This window comes from Silene latifolia, chromosome 7, assembly GCF_048544455.1.
Source record: "Silene latifolia isolate original U9 population chromosome 7, ASM4854445v1, whole genome shotgun sequence".
Classification (NCBI taxonomy): domain Eukaryota; kingdom Viridiplantae; phylum Streptophyta; class Magnoliopsida; order Caryophyllales; family Caryophyllaceae; genus Silene; species Silene latifolia.
Genome location: NC_133532.1, coordinates 42,331,021 through 42,351,715, shown reverse-complemented (window position 1 = coordinate 42,351,715; position 20,695 = coordinate 42,331,021). Strand labels below are relative to the sequence as shown.

The window sequence follows — 20,695 nt, the reverse complement described above, 5'->3', positions numbered from 1 at the left end:
TATAGCCAGGGAAGTCGGGATCGTATCCACAGGGAGGCTTTTAGCGTTCTACTTGTCAAATTAAGACTGTCTAAGTAACAAATTCGGGGTTGTTTGATTTTGTTTGCTAACTACAAGTAGTGAAGGGAAGATAAATAAAAGATTAGAGAAAGAGTATAAAAAATATGTAGAGAAGAACTAGGATTGTCGGTTCACTAATGAATGTCTAACGGTATTATCTAGGTCACAGATCGGTCGCAAATATCAGGCTAAGGGGTAGTGAAAAGGTCTTCTCGGATCACTAATCGCCCTAGAATGCTTCTAACGGGCTCTCTCAACTTATTAGGGCACTCTAATGTTTGTAGCAGGTCTAACCCTCACCAGGCTCTCGATCTTAGGTCGGGGTTTACCGGATCAAATAATCAATCATGCGCATTAACTGACTAATCGCGATTTAATGCTACAATTAACAACAAAGGCATAAAGTGATTGACAAATCTAAAACCTAATTAACAACCGTCATAAATTCATTGGCTCCCCTAAATCCTAGCGGAGAAATTAGCTAGACATGTTTATAATAATGAAAATGATAGTAATAATTAAAAGGGATGAATTCATGATAAAGCGATGATAGAAGAAATTAAACATAAAACTAATAATGATAATAAAGACGGAACAGAAAGTAAGCAATAAGAACAATAGAGATGAAAGAACAAAGATTAATTAAGTTACCAATAATCCGGAAGAGTAATGAAGAGAGAATGCAAAGTTTAGAAATAAAAGTTGTAAAAGAGTTCTACGTAATTGAATTTTTAGCAGCCATAGGTAGAATAAAAAGATGACCTAATGAATTGTTCTTCTAGTGTTTTTATACCAAGTGCCAAAAGATAAAACAAACAAATAACTAAAAGCCCAAGCACGAGATAGATGCGGCCAACGAAGCATCTGTCGATCGACACTAAGTCTCCGTCGATCGACACACTTGGACCCTGTCGATCGACACAAACACTAAGTCGATCGACAGCCATAAAGAGCTCCAAAAATAAATCTTCCTGTGACAATGGCATGAATGTCGATGGACCATCTTCCTCTGTCAACCGACACACCTTCCTCTGTCGATCGACACATTTGTTCTGTCGATCGACACAACAACTCTTCACCGGTCGTTTGTCTACAGCTTTCAACATAAGGTTGAACACGGACTCATCTCCTTCCTTAATTAATAGGTTTTGGCTCATAATCGCACATTCGGACCTAAAACCTGCACAAGTCACACAACTTACCCAGTAGCGAGAAATGGGAGGGAATAATAGTGTATGGTCGTAATAAACCATGAAAATGCGTGCTAAATGAAGTAAAATATCGTATGTAAAGAGCACGCATCAATTGTCTATGCTTCTAGGCAATTGAAGCCCTATGAGGAGAACTACTCTACACATGATATGGAGTTGGGTGCAGTTGTGTTTGCTCTTAAGATTTGGAGACATTACCTATATGGGGTTACCTTTAAGGTGTTTTCAGATCACAAGTATCTCAAGTACATCTTCACTCAAAAGGAGTTGAACATGAGACATAGGAGGTGGATGGAGTTGATTGGGGATTATGACATGGATATTATATACCATGAAGGGAAAGCTAATGTGGTTGCAGATGCTCTGAGCAGGAAGAGTGTGCATTCTCTTTGCACGGCTGTGTCTTTGATGAGATTGAGAGATGAGGTGGGGAAGTTCGGGATACATATGATCCATAAAGGGGATGCTATGGGGGAGTTGACAGTGGAACCAGACCTTTATGATGATATTCGCAGTAAACAGGCGTTGGATCCCAAGATTGAGGAGTGGAGAGCTGGAGTAGATAAGGGGACAATGTCTAGATTCTATATTCATTCAGATGGCAGTGTGAGGTTTGATGGGAGGTGTTATGTTCCTAATAATGAGGAGTTGAAAAAGATAATCATGACAGAGGCTCATTGCACACCATACTTGGTACATCCAGGCGGTGATAAGTTATACAAAGATTTGAAGAAGACTTTTTGGTGGCCTGGGATGAAGAAAGAAATAGCTGAGTTTGTGGCTCGTTGTTTGACTTGTCAGAGAGTGAAAGGAGAGTAGCGACGACCACAAGATAAGATTCAGTCTCTTGTGGTACCTGAGTGGAAGTGGGAGTCCATTTCTATGGATTTTATCGTGGGTTTACCGAAGAGTCAACAGGGTAACAACATGATATGGGTTATAGTAGACCGACTGACCAAGTCAGCTCATTTTGTGCCAATGAAAGATACATGGACTAAGACACAGTTAGCTATGGCTTATCGGAAAAACGTGGTTCGACTGCATGGGGTGCCTAAAGACATAGTGTCTGATAGAGATTCAAGATTCATCTTACGGTTTTGGAAAGAGTTGCAGGAGTCTATGGAAACTACCTTAAAGAGGAGTACAACATTTCATCCTGCGACAGATAGCCAGACGGAGAGGACCATCAAGACTCTAAAGGATATGTTGCGAGCTTGTGTTATGGATTTTGGTGGTAACTGGGAGCAGAGGTTGGATTTGATTGAGTTTTCCTACAACAACAGTTATCACACCAATATTGGCATGGCGCCACTTGAGGCTTTATATGGGAGGAGGTGTAGGAGTCCGATTTGTTGGGACGATAGTGGTGAGGCAGTGGTTTTAGGACCAGAGATGGTGCATGAGATGGTGGATTAGATTAAGCTTATCAGACAGAGGATGAGAGCGGCCTAGGATCGACAAAAGAGTTATGCAGATCTGCATCGACGGGATATAGAGTTTCAGGTTGGGGACAAGGTTCTTTTGAAAGTGTCTCATATGCGTGGGGTCATGAGATTTGGTAAGAAAGGGAATCTGAGCCAGAAGTTCATAGGACCGTATAAGATCTTGGATCGTGTGGGTGAGGTTGCTTATCGGTTAACTTTACCGTCTGCTTTAGATAGAGTGCATAATGTGTTTCATGTATCTCAGCTGCGGAAGTATGTTAGTGATCCGTCACATGTGTTAGAGGTAGAGAACATAGATCTGGATGAGTCCTTGTCTTATCTTGAGGTGCCTAAACAGATTCTTGATCGAAAGGTTAGGAAAACTAGACATAGTGAGACAGTGTTACTTAAGGTTCTTTGGTCTAACCATGAGGTTGAGGAGGCTACATGGGAGGCGGAAGAGGCTATGAGGGAACGGTACCCGTCTCTTTTTTATCAGCTATGTATGGTTACGGGGACGTAACCTTGTTTCTTTTAGGGGGGTAGGAGATGGTCGCATAGAGTTTTTACATGTTTTATGTTGGTTTTGATATAGTTAGTAGTTGTTTTGAGTCGGGTTGAGGTTGGTTTGGGAAGTATGCTTTGGAGTTTTATGTCGAGTTTTGTTTATGTTGTTGTGTCGGGAGGACGTTGGTGTGTTTTTGTTTTGGTTGTGGTTTGAACTTCGGGGACGAAGTTCTTTTTAAGGAGGGAAGACTGTAATACTACGGTTTTATGTATCTTGGGGTACTCTATCGAGTGGGGCTTACTCAGTCGAGTAAGTTTGGTTTTACGCAAAGCAGTAGTCTGCCTGATGGGTACTCGATCGAGTAAGTGTGACACTCGATCGAGTAAGGGTCACTCGATCGAGTAAGTGACTTACTCGATCGAGTAAGTCGGTTAACGGGTGATATTTGACGGGTTTTGTTAATAATGCAGGATTGATATATAAGGCCTTCGTCACTTTTACTAAAATACTTTTCTAAACCTAAAACCTTCAAGAGAACATTAGAAGTTACGTTGAATCATCCTCGCCGCATTATTAGCAAATCCCGGAGCTAGGAGTGTCGGTTTTCGTCGTTCTTTACGTATTCGTGATCCTTGCGTCGAGGTAAGTCTTACATATCATTTTTATATCGTTTGGTTAATGTTGGTTAAACCCTAATTGGGTGATTTGGGGATTTTTGTGGTTATGTGGTTATGATAGTAATAATATGTATGTATGTATAGGAGGACGGTTCGTTGAGGAGAGATTCTGAGTCAGCTGCTTGATCGTCTGATTTCATGTTGCTTTACAGGTTGGGTTTTCTCTACTCAGTATTAATTACATAAGTGTGGTTGGTGATTATTGTTGTTGTTGTATATCGTATTGACATTGGATTCTGATTTGGTGGTTGTGATAGAGTATTATAATTGTTGTTGTATAACTGTGTGTGATATTCGGGGCGCGTCCATGGCTGAGTGGAGTCACTTGTGGGAGTGGCTTCACGCCCTTGGTTCGCCCACTGTGGAACCCGCCACAGGAGGGGATGTGCACATTAAGAAAACTTGGGTTTATCGCTCAGTGGTTGATGAGCGGGGATTTGGTGGGTACGGCTGCAGTCCCCCACTGGCGGTGTGGAGTACTTGTTGCGATGTGTGTAGTCAGTTGTGTGGAGATTGGTTATGGAGACTGGAGAATTGTGTGTTGATTGAGCTGTTTGGCATTTGTTTCGTTGTGGCTTTGTTTTGTGTAATTAGTACTGGCCCCGTTGTTTGTTTTAAAAACTGTGGTGATCCATTCGGGGATGGTGAGCAGTTATTGAGCAGGTATGATATGACGAGTACGGAATAGCTGGGATGAGTCATCACGTGGCAGTTTAGAAGAGTCTTTCGTTGTGTCAGACGATGTTTTGTAGTTTTGATAGATTTACCAGTAGACCATTTTGAGTACATTGTATTTCAGTTTAACGTTTTGGAGTTGTCATGTAATCACTTTAAACCGTATTTTGCTTTTAAGTATGTTTCATTATTGTCTTATGATTATCATTGTCTCGGGTAACCGAGATGGTGACGTTTCCATACCTTAAGTGGTCCTGATAAGGCACTTGGAGTATGTGGCTGTCACGCTTTCTATACAGTGGAAAGTAAATTGAAAAAAAATTATGGAAGGTTTACTTTTTGAGAAGTTGACGGGTTCAAGATTTTGTGGGCATATGATTTCAAAGAATATTATTTCCTTTTTAATGAATAATTAATTGGACAATTATTTTATTGTCTATTTGTATTCCTATATCCGTCCGTATTAAAGAAAGTGGTATGGTCCACTTGTTTAATGGTTAGTCTCTCACTATTATATTGAGAGACGGTCTCTCAGGAAACCTATTGTTCATTTTAAGAACAACAATAATAATACCAATAATAATTATAACAACAACAACAACATTAATAACATTATTATTCATTTTAATAATAATATTAATAATAATAATAGTAATTATAATAAATAAATTATTATTAACAATATTATTAATTATTATAATAATAATAATAATAATAATAATTAATAATAATAATAATAATAAAGAATAAAGAATAATAATATTAAAAAAATAGTATTATTGATAACAAAATTAATAATAACTATTAAATTTAAGACGAGTAAAGTTGAAATAAGTTGAACTTAATAAAGTTGAGTTATACTGAATTGAATGAAGTTGAACTGAACTGAACTGAATTGGGATGAACTGAACTAAATAGAGTTGAACTGAACTAAAATGAGCTAAAAATAGGTTAGAAAGAACCAGGGTACAAATCTAAGACAATGAGACAAATGATATTGTTTTTCCCCTTTATTGATCCATCTAAAAAAGTTGTGAACTCTTGCACCACTTCCCAAAAATCAACATGGCCTCACTTCAAGGACCCACATTCCCCTTCCCACCAACTCCTAACCACCGCTCCACACCCACACGCACCTCAGTAACCACACCCCGTTCCAAACCCACCACCAGACCCGACCCATTTCCAGACCCATCAAACCCAAACCCAAACCCTGACCCATTTCCATCTCCATCTCCATCATCTTCCATTACACTCTCCAACACCCAGAAAAGATGGGGACTTTCATTGGAGAAGAACAATTCACAAGAAGCAAAAGAAAGAAAACAAGTAATTAACACAAAAATTGCATCAAAAAAGGCAATTTCAGTAATACTTAGAAGGGAAGCTACTAAAGCAGTAATTGAGAAAAAGAAAGGGATTAGTTCTAAGAGATTGTTGCCTAGAACTGTTCTTGAAGCTCTTCATGAGAGAATTACTGCTCTTCGTTGGGAATCTGCTCTCAAGGTATCCTTTTTCTTAATTAATTTGCATTATTTTGTGTTTTTGATTATTGTTTTGGGTTTTTGATGATTAGTTTTTAATTGGGTATTTCAAAGAATTTGTGTTTTTTCTTTGGTTAGTTGCATAATACAGTATAGTGTTAAGGTCCCGTTCTTTTCGACTTAATTTTCGGTAATTTCAGTTCAAGTCATGTTCTATAAGTTCAATTCAGTTCGGGTTTTATAAGTTAAGTTCATTTTAGTCCGTTTAGTTCAGGTTAAGTCCGATTCTTTTGGACTTAAGTTCAGTAATGTTCAGGTGAGGTCCTATCAAGTATCAATTCAATTTAATTTAATTTAATTTGGGTTTTAGAAGTTAAGTTTAGTTCATATAGTTTTAGCCTGAAAGAACGGCCCTAAATGATTGTTGTTTTTGGTTATGTAAAAATATTACTCCCTCCGTCCCAATTATTTGTTTACCTTTTGATTAAAATACCCCGTTACAAAGAATAAAACAGGTAAACGAGGGAGACAGGGAGTTCAGCTAATTGCTGAGTGAATCATGTATGCTGCCATGTAAGGAGAGTGTAAATGGACATTTGCCAACTAATCTCATAATTGTCATTACAACAGCTCTATCCATTGTTGTTTGTTAGAGGAATGTGATTAGCTTTACTCTAAACAGAGCTGTGATATCATATACTTCTAGTTATTGATGAGGATTAAAATTCTGCTGTAATAAGTAAGAGTGTGAATCTATCATCCTTGAAAGTTAACTTGGCACAGCATTCTACTTGAGCAAAGTGCATTGTTTCTTATGATGCCTGAATTGTGGTATTTTACTCTCCAATGTAAGAGTGTAAACTGAGAGAACAATAGGTGTTCTGTATCTTTTACTATTATACATGCTTTGAGAGTGTTAGAATTCGAAATGGGCTGTCCCTTGGGCTTATGAAGTGAGCCCCCTCTCTCCTTTTGGGTGTGGCGAATTCTGACATGGCCTGCCACTGCAAGAGGGCCCTCTCTTTAGAGGATTCCGTATCTCTGTTCCAACTCCATTGCGGCCCTTGGTGTCATCCTTGGTTATTTAAGAGCTTCACATTGTGAGGGGGAGTGTTGGAATGCAAGAAACCCACATGTGAAGTCCCACATTGGTGGTGGAGTAGAGAATTAGTCACACTTTTGAAAGCCTAGGAGTTCTCCTATTGCCAATTAGTTTTAGGAAAGATGGAGTTCCCCTAGGCTTATGAAGTGAGCGCTCTCTCTCCTTTCAGGCATTGCCAGGCCGTTTTGAATTCTAATAGAGAGCATGTACAATAACAAAATAACAACATATGGGATGGAACAAGGGTGGGCGGATATCTACTCCTTCAAAAAACAAACTTCTGTATTTCTTATGGGGTGAAGGGGCCTAGTAGGTACTTGTTCCAATTGATACAAGACTCTGAATTTCATATGGGGTCCCCAATCACAAGCTTATTTATATATATGGATGGTTTTGTTTCCATTTTCAGTTATTTTCAATAGAGTTATCAAGTATATGAACCTTGATTAATCTGATAATTTAGCAGACAACTATTTTGCAATGCTCATCAACGTTTTGTCTGACCTAGGTTGAGTGGTCTACAACTTCTATCATAACTGGCCTAATTTGACCCCTTGATCAAAGTAGCATTACTCTTTGGTTATAGATTATGATGGAATAAATCAAAATAGCTCACTAAAGTGGCTGCGCTTCTTTCTCTTATGAAGTAGCGGTCCTTTAATGCAGTTCTCGACGCAATTTTCATCTTGGGTCATTCGGAAACAACCTCTTTGTGTTGCTAACACAAGGGTAAGGCTGCGTACATCCGATCCCCTCTTACCTCGCAATTTGCGGTAGCCATTGAGACACTGGGGTAATGTTGTTGTTGTTGGATCAAAATAGCATTACGCTTCATTCTTCAGTAACTGTGGATCATTACTAATAAGCTGGCAAATCTAACAAGAGCTTTGACAATCTACTATGATTAATAAGATTGTCACCTTGTCATACAATGCAGGTTTTTGAGCTCCTGCGGGAGCAATTGTGGTATAGGCCCGACTCTGGCATATATGTTAAACTAATTGTCATGCTTGGAAAGTGTAAGCAACCTCAAAAGGCACAAGAACTATTTCAGGCCATGGTTGATGAGGGATGCTTCATAAATCATGAAGTATACACTGCTCTCTTGTCAGCATACAGTAGGAGCGGTCAGTTTAATGAAGCATTCACATTGCTCGAGTACATGAAGAACAATCCTAACTGCAGACCTGATGTATATACGTACTCGATCCTTATAAAATCGTGTCTGCAAGTCTCTGCCTTTGATAAAGTCTCTATGCTGCTTTCTGATATGGTATCACAGGGAATCAAGCCTAGCACAGTCACTTACAACACTCTGATTGATGCTTACGGAAAATCAGGAAAGTAAGAGATTTGCTCTTTCTCTTGTCATCTCATGCATATGCATTAGTGGTTAGCTCTGTGCAGTTAACTATTGCTTGGTTTAAAATTCTTGTCTGGATGACTGACCTACAACAAATTCTCCACATCTCTTATTCAACCATTATATCTATTTGACATTATCAATTTTCTTGTGCATACAAAGTCACTCACTGTCTATTTCAACTCTTTAGTCCTAGGCTCAGTTGCATTGGCAATGGTAAATATTTATTGGGGCTCGCTTGGCTTGGATCTAACCGTTGCGGTATAAAAGAGGTCAGGAGAAAGGAGAAAGATATGAAAATGATGGTGGTGTAGGGAAGATAAGGGCGGTGGTGGAGGAACTATTATTCTTTTAGGAGGGTAATACACTAATACATCACCCTAGAGGGAGGCGAGGGAGAGGTGGGTATTACTCCTTTATGAGGTATGAGTAGTAATTACTCTCTTCATCTCGTTTCTATCTCTACCACCATCACAATCACCACCACCACCACCTGTGAGTCCCCACTGTATTTCCCTCCACTACCTCATTAACAATTTCCTCAAATCCAAGCAACCCCTTATTTTGACTTTGATGTGTAGAATCCTTATTTGGTCCATTAAAATTATGTCATGTATCTTCAACAGGATAACCAAATAAATCAAAGACATTCGGAATGGTACACACGCGTATAACTGCTTTAGAGCAATCATCAGTAAGATAGTAACCCTATGATTTTCTGCTTTTCTTCTTGCAACCAGATGTTTTGACATTGTGATGATGCACAGTATATTCAGTTTCTCCTATTTTATAAAAGGTTTGCAGAGATGGAGTCAGTATTAGCAGAAATGCTTTGCAAACGGCATTGTGAACCCGATTCTTGGACGATGAATTCCACACTCAGAGCATTTGGTGCCACAGGTCAAATCGAGATGATGGAGAAATGCTATGAGAAGTTTCTGGCCGCAGGAATTGAACCCAACATTAGGACTTTTAACATACTCTTGGACTCATATGGTAAAATTGGAGATTATGAAAAGATGAGTTCTGTGATGCAATACATGCAAAAATATCACTTCTCCTGGACACTTGTAACCTACAATGTGGTAATAGATGCATTTGGCAGGGCTGGGGATTTAAAGCAGATGGAATTCTTGTTTAGATTAATGAAATCTGAAAAGATAAAGCCCAACTGTGTCACATTCTGCTCACTTGTGAGGGCTTATGGCCGGGCCGGGAAACCAGAGAAGATAGACAGCGTTTTACGGATTATTGAAAACACTGATGTGACTTTGGATACCGTGTTCTTCAATTGTTTGGTCGATGCATATGGGAGGATGGAACGGTTTGCCGAAATGAAAGAAGCTGTTGAGATGATGAAGAGCAAGGGATGTAACCCTGATAGGGTTACTTATAAAAGCATGATTAAAGCGTACTCTATTGCTGGCATGTCAACCCAGGCGAAAGAGTTGCAGAATTTCGTCAGATTTTCAGAGGATTCTAAAGATCGGGGTAGATATCAGTGAACTTTGAAGCTCTTATGGCTATGTTTCTCCTACCCAGCTAGTCGGCTAGAACCTAGAAGTATTTGCCTACCCTAGTATCAGGCTTAGCTATTTTACAAAAATCCCCGTGTGTTCGGTTGCAAATGAACTATTTAAATGTCAAATCATACCTATATGAGGAGTAACATACCAACATAGCTTGTGTGTTATTTGTACTTATAAACTTCCTGTTGAGCTTAATCTAGGGAGGATGTTTAGAAAACTTAGGGATGTGAATCTCTGTATACTTTTACATTTGAACATATAAGCATATAATGTAAGTGGGAATTTGTAACTTTACCCCTGTATGCGCAACTTCATGACGGCTCACACAACTGATAAAATAGAAGTGGAAATTAAAGAAAATTGTGAGAGATTTTAAGTTAAGACCATTTAAGAAAAACCTACCATTTTTCCTAATAGGGATGATAAAGGGACTAGATAGAGGCAACGAGGGTTAGGTTGGGCCCTGGAGCGATAAACTGGCGAGTGATGTCAACAAGGGGTGGTCGGCGATTTTATGTTGAAGTTGAAAAGGGTGGCGATGGCTAGTTGACCGCATTTGAACACATCGTCAAGTGATCATACTTGGACACATCATTGAAATTTTAAAAACTTCCTAATATGAGCAAATTTGTTGTTGATCTAGGTAGCTTATTTGACAAGACACTTCAGATAGCTTATTTGACCAAAGTGGTTTAATTGGCCAAAATTTTAGGTATCGGATTTTTTTGCAAGTGTTTGGTAAGTAGCTTATTTGACCAAATAAGCTATCTGAAATAAAATGCTACCTCATGTAGCTTGAGAAATAAGTTGTCTTCCATTTTTTTAGAAATTTTTTTCTAAAATGGGGCTTAATAACAAACATTTTAACGAAATGGGGTGATTTTGAAACTAATTACCCAAAATGGGTCCACGTAGGCTCGATTTTTGGCGATGCTAGGTTCAGGATTAAGGTCGCTCACCGGGAGAGCAACTTAGGACAAAGTCGCTTAGGGTCGGTGTCGCTCGCTTAGGGTCGGTGTCAGCAACTTGGGTCTTTGCAGGGAAAAAAGAATGTGATTATGCGGAATTGAACACAAGACCTTCTACGAAACTACCACTTACTCTGTAGAACTTAACCACCAGTACAAGGAAATTTTTATGTTAAACTAAAGTGTTTAAACTTAATACTTCGTAATTATTGTTCCATGTCCCAATACACATTTATTACTCGCTGATGTACATATTATAATTCTAATCGCCTACAATAGTCATCAAAGTTATCTTGGTTTGTTGGTTATTGGTTTAAGTACCTAAAGTGGGATGAAAATCACGGGTTCGAAACTCTCTGAGAAAACTAGAAGACAAGCATTGGAGATGAATATTCTTATTATTCTTAATCATCAAACGTAATACATCCTTCCTGCATATATACTGAAGCTAGCTAGGTCATATCTTTGACTATGCACAAAATACTCCTACTTCTATGGTAACTAATTATCACCAAATATTCACAATATACACTAGCCACTAATATAATGCTAATCAAATAATATGGTTACCATATAAGACGGTACCCATATTCTAATACTCCCCCTCAAGTTGGAGCACGGGGCAAACCGAGACCCAACTTGTACGATAAGTGATCAAATGACTCTCCTCCAAGAGCTTTAGTGAACAAATCCGCTATTTGTTCCTTACTCGGCACATGATGCGCTTTGATCACTTTGGACACTAAATGTTGACGGACAAAGTGACAATCAATTTCAATGTGTTTCGTTCTATCATGAAACACGGGATTTTTGGAAATGTGAAGTGCAGCTTGATTGTCGCAAAACATGAGCATGGTATTCGTGTGAAATACCCCAAGTGATACGAGGAACGACTTCAGCCACAACAATTCGCTTGTAACCGATCCCATGGCTCTATACTCCGCCTCAGCCGTTGATTTAGCCACCGTAACTTGTTTCTTCGCCTTCCAAGAAATTGGTGACCCTCCAATCGAGACAAAATACCCACTCAATGACCTCCTGGTGACGGGACACCCGGCATAATCCGAGTCACAAAAGCCACGTAGTTGATAGTCCGAACTAGCATTGAGTGTGATTCCCTTACTCGGATTCCTCTTAACATATCTAACCACCCGCAAAGCAAAGATCCCAATGTTCTTTCTTGGGCTCGTTGACGAATTGCGACAACACATGAACAGAGTACACAAGGTCGGGCCTGGTTATCGTCAAGTAGACCAATCTGCCGACGAGTCTTCGGTACTTCATAATGTCCTTCAAAACAGGCCCCTTTGCAAGTCCTAAATTATGCCGACTTTGAATAGGAGTATAAGCTGTCTTCGCACCTGCCATACCACTGTCTTCTACGATGTTTATGGCATATTTTCGTTGGTTAAGAAATAACCCATTAACTCCATGAGCCACCTCAATCCCAAGAAAATACTTAAGTTTACCCAAATCTTTAATCCCAAATTTTTTGTCAATGAATTTCTTGAAATTGTTACAGGCTGCTCGATCACTTCCGACCACTATCATATCATCAACGTATACTAGAACGCCAATAAACACGTCTTCTCGGTGTAATGTAAACAATGAATAGTCCGCCATTGATTGAACAAAACCATAATTCTTCAACGACTCAGTTAATTTCGCGAACCAATTTCTCGAAGCTTGCTTTAAACCGTAAATAGAATTCAGTAATTTACATACCTTTCTCCCTTTGTCTCTTTCAAATCCCTGTGGAATCTTCATATACACGTCTTCTTCGAGGTCGCCGTGCAAGAAGGCGTTGTTGACATCTAATTGCTCAATAATCCACTTCTTCTTTACAGCTACAGCAAGTAAGCATCTTACACTGGTCATCTTCGCAACCGGCGCATAAGTCTCATGAAAATCAATGCCTTCAACTTGTGTAAAACCTTGGGCTACAAGTCTCGCTTTGTATCGTTCTATCTCTCCATTCGCATGATACTTTATCTTGTATACCCATTTACACCCTATTGCTTTCTTCCCTTCCGGTAATTCAACAATTCGCCAAGTTCCATTATTTTCTAAAGCATTAATTTCCTTTGCCATTGCTTCACGCCATCTTGCATCTGTAGCTGCTTCACGGTATGAGCCTGGTTCTTTATGTTTATCAATTTTGGCAAGAAAACAGGTATGTGACTTCGAAAAATAATCATTAGTAACATAATTGATTAATGGATAACGAGTACCTGGTGTAGAGGAAGCTGACTGTGTGCGGTGCGCATCTTGATTCGGGGTGATTACTCTTGTTGACTTACAGTAATAATCCTTTTTCCATGCTGGCTCATATGTTTCTCGAGCTCCACGACCCATTCTGTCATCTCTGTTTTGCCCATCAGCATTTGTCACTGGTAATGCAGTCTCCCTTATCTCGCCACTGTCAGCAAGTTCATTTTCCACATTCGCATCACCGATTGCGCCACTGTCAGGGACGACTTCAGTCATGTCTGGTGATGTATCATCACTCTCACCCTCATCAACACTCCCCCTGTCTACCCAAGTCCTCTCATTTAATGACTCATCAGTATGCAATTTCGAATTACTGTCATCAATAGTCGCATATGGGTAAACATGGTCATAGAACTTAACATCTCGAGAGACAAAAACACGTTTCTCCTTAAGGTCATAAACCTTTCATCCCTTCTTACTATGCGGGTATCCTATAAAAATACATCGTGTTCCACGCTCCTCAAATTTATCTCTCGGTTTTTCATTGTTGTGTACGTAACATAGACATCCAAACACTTTCACATTCTCAAAATTTGGCCTTTTTCGATAAAGAATTTCAAATGGAGTTTTTTCATTCAACAACGGTGTAGGGGTTCGATTTATCAAATAAGCAGCGGTCAAAATGCATTCCCCCCAAAAATGTAAGGGTAACCCTCCTTCAAAACGTAGGGCATGAGCTTTTTCTAATATGTGACGGTGTTTCCTCTCAACCCGACCGTTCTGTTGGGGTGTACCAGTATTGCTAGTTTGGAATAAAATCCCATTTTCCTCATAATATTGCTTCATTGATCCCGACAACAATTCCGTACCATTGTCGCTTTGAATTTTCTTAACATGGGTCTCGAATTGGGTTTTTATCATTTGACAAAAAAATTTCATAAAATAACCAGCCTCACTTTTATCTTTCATAAGGTAAACCCAAACGGCTCGACTACGGTCATCAACAATGGTCAAAAAATAATGGGCCCTTGTCAAACTAGCAACCTTATACGGTCCCCAAATATCGCAATGTATTAAACCAAACAAAATATCACACCGTTTATTATTCAACTTAAAAGGCGCACGAGATTGTTTTGCCCTACAACAAGAATCGCAAACTGTATCCGATGTCCAATGTAAATTATTGCCAACTAAATCAGAAAAACTAAGAAAAATACTCTTGGATGGGTGTCCGAGCCTCTTATGCCACAACCGTGCTTCCTTTGTGACGACAGTTCGAGCCACTACTTCTTCCTTTTCCAATTTGTAGTAATACACCCCATGACGATGCTCACCGCGTCCAATCATCATCCTCGTACTCAGGTCCTGTATTTCACAAAAATCGGAATGAAATGTTACTGTGCAATTATTTTCACAAATTAATTGCTTAACGGATATTAAATCGCAAGTAAGGGTTGGTACAAATAAAACATCCTTCAACACGAATTTCTCGCTCAATTTGATTTCGCCATGTATTTTTGTTTCAACCCTCCTGCCATCGGGTAGACTCACAGTTGAACTCCCATTTTCGACCCAAACATTCTCCAACAATTCTCGCTTTCCTGTCATGTGATGGGAACATCCACTATCTAACATCCATTCAACATCAATAGTCACTTTCATACCTTTCAACTTGTCATCTCCTTCGGGGCTTCCTTTGAGCAATAATTTCAATCGCTCGAATTCTTCACTGGTAAACGAATAGCTTTGTTGAGTCGAACCTGATTCTTTTGTTCCGGAAAATTCTCGACAGACATTCGCTTGGTGAGCCTCTTGATCGCGGCCCCTTCCTCTCGCCACGATTGCCACGGCCCGAGCCTCGCCTTCCTCGTCCTCTTCCGCGTGCTATCACGGTATCATATCCATGCTTATCATAGCAATTTTCTTGATATGATAATACTTTCCGCAATGAGAGCACCGTGGTGGTGGGTCTGCGTCCTCATTCTCAGATTTTTGACTCCAATTCCTGCCTTGTCCTCCAGTACTTCGAACTGCCATGGCTGCCTCCACTCGATCTTCCTTGTTTTTCGTGATTGAGGCATGCGTCTCTTCCCTGAGAACAATAGCATAGGCCCGATTTAAATCCACAATAGGATCATCCATTAATAAATTTGTCCTCACATGTCCATATAATCTGGAATCCAATCCCATAAGAAATTGGTGGACTTTCTCCTCTTCTCGTTCTTGGGTGATTGATTTAGCCGCTCCACAAGTACAAGCCTTTATTTTGCTATAATTTCCCAACTCATCCCATATAGTTTTGAGTCGAGTATAATATTCTACTCTTTGTGTCGCTCCCACTTGCACTCTCGCTGAGATCGGCTTTTAATTGATGAACTCGTGGTGCGTTGCCAGTAGAATACCTAGCACGCAATTCTTCCCAAATCTCTGCCACTGGTTGCGTAAATGTGATACTCGGATGTAATTTCTCATCGATCACATTACGTAACCACGCTCGTATCATTGCATTGCACTGCCGCCACGCGACAGTTTCGACAGTCTCCTCCCCTCCTTATAATTCGGGTTTGACAACTTTTCCTTTCAAAAAATCTAATTTGTTTTTCGCATCCAACCCGTTCTTAACTGCCTCTGCCCACAAATCGTAATTTTTTCCATTGAATACAATTTGTGTGACATTGAGGTTTGGACTCTCCGAAGGGTGGAGATACAAAGGCGATGTTGTTGGGATGATCTTTGGACCACCACTGTTAGTTCCCTTCAATTTATTTTCACCTGTCATGGTGTTTAAAAATTATGTGTATGTGTGTTTTCGAATCGAATTCTAGCTCTGAGATACCATGAGAAAACTAGAAGACAAGCATTGGAGATGAATATTCTTATTATTCTTAATCATCAAACGTAATACATCCTTCCTGCATATATACTGAAGCTAGCTAGGTCATATCTTTGACTATGCACAAAATACTCCTACTTCTATGGTAACTAATTATCACCAAATATTCACAATATACACTAGCCACTAATATAATGCTAATCAAATAATATGGTTACCATATAAGACGGTACCCATATTCTAATACTCTCTCATGCTACATTTTCTTCGTTGACCAGCTAAGCGACTTTGTCCCAAGTCGCTCTCCAGCAAAGCGACCAATCCTGAACCTAGCATCGCCAAAACCGAGCCTACGTGAACCCATTTTGGGTAATTAGTTTCAAAGTCACCTTATTTCGTTAAATTGTTTGTTGTTAAGACCCATTTTGGAAAAAAAAAATTCCATTTTTGACCCCCTTAATCTATAATATTAAATAATTATTATATCCTTTTACGTCATTTTACCAAAATCATCTATCTTTTCAGCTAGTTTGTCAAACACATTTTTATATAATCAGTTACCTTATCAGGCCCTAATTTTCAACTATCTTATCAGTTACCTTTTAGGTTTCAGTTACCTTTTTAGTTTTCACTTATCTTTTCAGTTAATTTTACCAAACAGAGTCTAAATGTTACAATGAAAGGGTACTAAATCAAAAATATTCCGTACCTCGGTAATTTTAATTTTAATTTATCTCATATATTTTCTTAGTCAGATAATTTATTTTCCTATGATTAAAATTTTCAAATACCCATCACAAAGAATAGAAAAAGTTCTAAGAATGAAAATGGACGAGGTAAATATTTACTATTAAATCATCTCATATACGTCTTTCGACAAATCATTTGTTTTTCTTTGATTAAAATCAACAAATGCAACACACGAAGAATAAATGAAAAAAGAAAAAAGAAAAAAAAAGGTAAACAAATAATTGAGATGGTAGAGGTAGATTTTTTTAGTCGGGGTCGTTTGATTACTTACTAAATAACACGGGAATTCCAATTCATGTAAATTGAAAAATGTTTAAGTTGTTCGGTTACCCTAAACCACACGACTTGGAACTTCACATGAATTCAAATCTATATAATAATATAAAAAGGCTTCTTGAGCCCCCATTGAGTTGCCACGTGTCACCCCTCAATTGTCCGCCACCTATCACTTAAAAATCTTCCCATCTACCTATTAACATAAACACCCTTAAAAAATAAAAAAGCCCAAAAAAATACCGACATAACTCTCACTAATTCATCTTCCTTACCTCTATGACTCTTCGTATAGCTTCACTAAAAAATAACTGCAATTTCAGATTTAACGTCTTAATTGATCACCCTTTATTACATCTTCATTACCAACCCATTATGTATTCCATCCATTAATTGGACAACAACTCTATTAAACGTTCCTACCTATATATTGGGATCGTTCCCTCGATCAAATTACGTTCCTACCTATTTCACGATCAAATTTGCGTAAACAATTGGCATGACACACGAAACAATTGGCATTCTCCTACTATATAGATTGGTATGACAACTTCTAGCGCCTTCCCAAATCCCAATTAATTTCTTGATTTTTCAATTGAAGAATATTAGTAGATAAAAAATGATTGTCGTTGTCGTTGTGGGAACCGTCAAATGTGCCACACTTGACATTTTGCTTTCAATTTCTGCAGGACCAAGTTATTTCATATTATAAGGTATAGGAACTAATGATTAAGGTAATTACTAATTACTAATTGGGTTTTTCTAGATTTTCCTATAAGAAACAACTAGAATGGTACCGAGTAGAAGAGTACTTTATAATTCTGCAGTTACTCAGTTACTATTTGTTTTGGTTATTTTGCAGGCACATTTAGATTTAAACCGTAACTTCCAACATTAAAGGGTACGAAGTAATAGTTACCAACGAGTATCTCTTTTCTAATTTCCATGGAAGAGTAGGACGTTTCAAGTTGTTGTGTTATGTAAGGCAACTATGAAAATTGCCGCCTTTCTAATATCAACCTCTATTCTAAAATTTTCACATTAAGAAAAAATTGGAAAAGAAAAGAAAACTCTTTTATTTTAGTTCAAACCGTTTTCCTTTAAGCTTTTTCGCTATAGGTCTCATGAGAGATCGTCTTCCACTAATTTAGTGGGGAGACATAATAGGGGACAAAAAAATTCTGTGAATCCTTCACCTCATCATGTGAGAGGTCTCTCAATAACGCTATTGAGAGACCGTCTCTCCAGAGTTTTTATTTCAAATCGTTTTCCTTTAAGCTTTTTCGCTACTAACCTTGGTAAATTGCAGATAAAAGGTAACATTAACATCTACTGCGTGTTTAACTTGACCCCTTTTTTCTTCTTTAGCTTTCAAAATCAATGTTTTAGTAGGTGTATGATTAAGGTTTGTTATCTACCGTATAGCAAGATAAAGGTTTGTACATTTCATTCGAGTCAAAATCCTCTCCATTTCCTCAAAACAAATGGAGAGGCCATTACTAATATTAACCCAGTTGTATCTGGTCAACATCGAACGGTTTACAATTTATGCATAAAAATAAAGGGTTAATGAGTATAAAGGAGATAATATTATTGAATGAATTTGTGAGAGGAAATGGAGAGGATCTTTGTTGATTTCATTCAATAAATATTTTACCGAAAGTACAATTCTTTTAGTCCTATGTTTGCAAACTATTGGAAGCTTACAGGGTACCATCTACTCTCTGTGTGTGATTCTTCCAAGTTATATGTAGATCAAATGACCAATAACGATGTTCCTAATTCCGAATTTCCAACTTAATCGTCGTCGTATCATTAACAAGGATATGGCTATTTTACCAGAAATATTTTTCTCCACTTGTGTATTTGGAGTAACTTTTTTACATTTTACTTATTTTTCTTTTAAAGTCCACTTGTGTGAGACTGACCTTACTATGATTGAATTGAGTTTCATAAAATGCATTATGGCTTTATAAATTTAGACCGTCTTAGACAAATTGTTATGAAAGTATGATTTGGACAATATTTGGTACCTAAAGTCCTGACTCTGCACTGTGAAGTGTGAAGTAGTGGTCTTCAGGCAGTAAACACGTGGCAACTCAATGGGGCTCAAGAAGCCTTTTTATATTATTATATAGATTTGTATTGAACTGAAAATTGGATAATTGTATCAGTATATTGAAATTTAGGGTTGTAAACAAATAAAAAAAATGAAGAGTTGGGGTTCAAAACTCACAAATTCGATGCTACCCATCAAAGAATCGAAGTAAAGATAGTTTTAGGTAGTTCCACATTGTCACTCATTGAGTCATTGGTAAGTTATCTTTTTTTTAGTCATTGTCAAGTTATCTTTCTTTTTTTCCACATTGGAAAGATTTGATATAAAGTACGGACTTCAATGTATTTCATAATCGTGCTAATTAATTACCTCCTCATTTTTCGGGGAATGGATGTCGGCTCACTCTATCTACCGACTGTTTTACTCCGGACTTGCAATCTTGCAAATGTGCTTTATTTATACCGACAAGAAAACCAACCATGACACTATGACAAACAACATTATAACGTGTCTCTCTACAAACCAAAAAAAAATATGCATTGACGAACATAATCATGCTACAAAAAAATGTCATCAACTAGAAATGAACCCGTGAATCTCACGAGTAATAGAACTAGTTCTTCTATAATAGAGTAAATTGTTTACCTAGTCTCTCTAGGCAAGTGGAAACGCCTATATGAAATGCATTTAACATGAATTCTAAAATCGTGTGATCTATCACTTTCTAGGCTGCGAAAGTGACAATTTACCTCCTTAATTTTGTTAAATGATGAAATTAGGACCTTTAAGTTTCCTTGTAGTAATTAAGCCTCTTAACTTTAACAAAAAAATTTAGACCAAAAAAAAAAAAAACCTTTAACAAAAAAATGAAATTAGACCCTATTATTTTTTTTTTTTATGAAACTCCACCAAAATTCATTTTTATAATCCAATTAATCGAATAAAAAAATTAATTTAATAACCTAATAACTTTTATATAATATATAATTGTAATACTAGGTATTGTTTTTATAATTTTACAATTTTTAGACAATTAGTTATATATGTAAGAATAGTTTATAAAATATTATCATATTTTTATTTAGTTTAATATGGATGAGTGTAAAATTATTATTTAGATGAATAATTTAATTTATATATAATTTTAAAATTAGTAAGTTTTATGTGTTATTAGTTGAAAAATATAAAATGATTTTTTGTTGAGATTTAAGTGAAATGTAAAAATTGGGGTTGAATTTCACTTTTTTGTTAAAATGAGGGGGTTTGATTGTAACAATTGGAGCCTAATTTCACCAGTGAATAAAAAGTTAAGGGGACAAATTATCATTTTGAGACAATGCAAATTCCTTAAGTGCAACCAAACGACTCCGGTTGTTCCTAATATTTTCTTAAAGTTCCCCTCCACATTTATTCATTTAGGAAGCCAAGAAAAAAAAAAAACGCACGAGGGGGAGAATATAATATTCTTAAACAAAGGAGAAAACAACGTTAAAGTCCGAAAATAGCCTTTTATTTTTTTCTTTGACCCAACAAAAAAAAAGGAAAAAGAAAAAAGCAGCAAAACAATT

The 20,695-nt window shown here is 37.7% G+C and overlaps 1 protein-coding gene across 1 annotated transcript; it reads left to right on the top strand.

Annotated features, from left to right (window-relative positions):
* The first annotated feature begins 5,552 nt into the window (after window positions 1-5,552).
* On the top strand, window positions 5,553-10,324 carry LOC141592079 (pentatricopeptide repeat-containing protein At5g48730, chloroplastic-like). The gene is made up of 3 exons (XM_074412657.1): window positions 5,553-6,061; window positions 8,079-8,485; window positions 9,301-10,324. The coding sequence occupies exons 1-3, from the start codon at window positions 5,621-5,623 to the stop codon at window positions 10,007-10,009; spliced, it is 1,557 nt and encodes a 518-aa protein (XP_074268758.1). The 5' UTR covers window positions 5,553-5,620; the 3' UTR covers window positions 10,010-10,324.
* Window positions 10,325-20,695: the final 10,371 nt, after the last annotated feature.